This window comes from Callospermophilus lateralis, chromosome 3, assembly GCF_048772815.1.
Source record: "Callospermophilus lateralis isolate mCalLat2 chromosome 3, mCalLat2.hap1, whole genome shotgun sequence".
Taxonomy (NCBI): domain Eukaryota; kingdom Metazoa; phylum Chordata; class Mammalia; order Rodentia; family Sciuridae; genus Callospermophilus; species Callospermophilus lateralis.
The window spans coordinates 78,245,155-78,247,703 of NC_135307.1; the positions used below are offsets into that span (position 1 = coordinate 78,245,155).

Consider the following 2,549-nt stretch of genomic DNA (forward strand, 5'->3'; position numbering starts at 1 on the left):
ATCATATTCATATATTCACCTGGAAGTATATAAAAATATTTAGGCAGATCGATTTAGAGGCCAAGGCATAGAACTCTTCCTAACACTGCACGGAGCTGCCTACAAGGAAAAAAAAAAAAAAAAAAGAAAAGTTTTTTGTTTTTTTTTTAATACTAAACATTGGTATGTATACACAAACTAGCATAAAAGACTATTTATCCTTGAGTGACAGAGGTCTTTTTAATTATCATTATTAAACACCATGAGTAATCACAAGTAAAAATAAATATTAATTTGTGCCCTATTAGGCAATATATTGAGACATGGTCTCTTAAAATATCTTGATTTAGTATTTTATTATATTTCACTGTTACAAATAATAAAAAAGTTATGAAGTATCCATATAGTGTTCAAATAATTTCACATATGCAGAAAAGTAGTACAATAATGCAGGTAAAATGAGTATATTCTTAATAACTAATCTAGGGTTCTTAGTGAAGTAAATTTTGCCTATATTTTTTCCTCCTAGCTATGATTGTGACTTTTAAAAATAACATTGTTTGTTCAGAACTGAGTCTTGCAAGTTTCAGGTCAGTTTTGCTGCTCAAGCAACACTTTAATTGTTTATTACCTTATAAAATGAATAATAAAAAAATTAGTGCTTCCAGGTTAAAAAAAAAAAATTCAACATTAAACAGCAATAACCTCTGTCATCTCAGTGACTTCTACACCAATGAACGGGTCCAACCAAGAGCACACACTCTCTGTTACCCATTTCATCCTCATGGGCTTCCCCTCCAGCCCAGAAATGCAGCTCCTCTACTTTGGGCTCTTCTCCATAACCTACACTCTGACCCTGATGGGGAACGCAGCCATCACCTGTGCTGTGAAGGGAGACCGCCGCCTTCACACCCCCATGTACATCCTCCTGGGCAATTTCTCTCTCCTGGAAATATGCTATGTCACCTCCACCGTCCCCAACATGTTGGCCAACTTCCTCTCCACAAGCAAGTCCATCTCTTTTGTGAGCTGTTTTGCACAATTCTACTTCTTCTTTTCCTTTGGTTATGACGAGGGCTTCTTCCTTTGCATCATGGCCTTTGACAGGTACCTTGCCATCTGCCGTCCTCTGCATTACCCACACATCATGACCAGACAGCTGTGCACTGGCCTCGTCATCTTTGGATGGTCATGTGGGTTCATCCTCTTTCTAACTCCATTTATTTTTATTTCACGGTTACCCTATTGTGGTCCAAATATCATCAACCATTTTGTGTGTGATCCTGTCCCATTGATGATGCTGTCCTGTTCTGAAGACTCCACCACCCAGTTCATTTACTCTGCCTTCAATGCTTTCTTCATGATTGGCACTTTGCTGTTTATTCTTTCTTCTTATGCTCTGGTGATTCTAGCTGTAGTGAGGATGCCCTCGGCAGCAAGCAAACGCAAGGCTTTCTTGACTTGTGCTTCTCATTTGGCAGTTGTCACCCTTTTTTATGGTTCTATTTTGATGATGTATGTTGGCCCTGAATCAGGACACACAGTAAAAATGCAAAAAATTATTACCTTATTTTATTCTGTGATAACCCCCCTGTGTAATCCTCTAATATATAGCCTGAGGAACAAGGAGATGAAAGATGCTCTGAGGAAAATCTTCAGAACTGAACAGGGTGTTCATAAAATATAAATAAAAATAGAGACAAACTGTATCTTTCAAATACAACTTACCTCAGCAAGACACGGGTGATATATATCTACAATGTAATCATATTTTAAGGATTGCTAGAATGAGGTTCCATTATCATCTTAAACAGCACTCACCATGAGAACCTGGATTGAAAATATTGTCCAGACTTAAAAGGCAGGATTTATTATTTTTAGCATTACATATTTTGGGGTTTTTTTTGTTTTTGTTGTTTTGTTTGTTTGTTTTCCATCCTAGAGATTGAACTTGGGGCCTTATACGTGGTAGGTGAGTATTATATCGATAAGCTACACACCCAGCTCCAAATGTTTAATGGCTAGTAAATGTAGGTATTTTTTATTAGATCTCTTTCCTAAAAATTTTTTTTGCATGTTTATTCTTTCAGATAAACTATAATTTGGTTTATTTCCACTTCAAAAAAGCTTTCTTTGTATTTTTATTGAAATTTGATTGTTTAAGATTTATTCATGAATTTAGGAAGACATAATATCATAAATAATGTTCACTTTTCCTAATCAAGAATATTATCTAAATTATTTTTTATTTATTTATGTGTTATTTTATGTATTTTAGTAAAGTTTTATAGTTTAAAAAATTTTTTAAAAGGCGGGATTCATGTGAGTTGTACAGGAAGGAGTGGTTTATATTATTACTTTGCACAAGAAATATAAGTCAAATAGCTGAACAATTACCTAAAAATTACTGGAAGAGGAAGAAACTATAAATAATTTAGAAACTCAGTGAAAATGACTTTAATGTTCAGTTTAAAGTATTCATGATGTTAACACTCATTTCCATCTGTGGGTCTTAAGGAAAATTCATGCAATTTCCAATTTTCTCAATTATATTAAAGGAGCAATAAAAG

At 34.3% G+C, this 2,549-nt stretch overlaps 1 protein-coding gene across 1 annotated transcript; it reads left to right on the forward strand.

Moving 5' to 3' along the window:
- Window positions 1-712: 712 nt before the first annotated feature.
- On the forward strand, window positions 713-1,666 carry LOC143394670 (olfactory receptor 11G2-like). Its single transcript, XM_076849334.2, has one exon. The coding sequence runs from the start codon at window positions 713-715 to the stop codon at window positions 1,664-1,666; it is 954 nt and encodes a 317-aa protein (XP_076705449.2).
- Window positions 1,667-2,549: the final 883 nt, after the last annotated feature.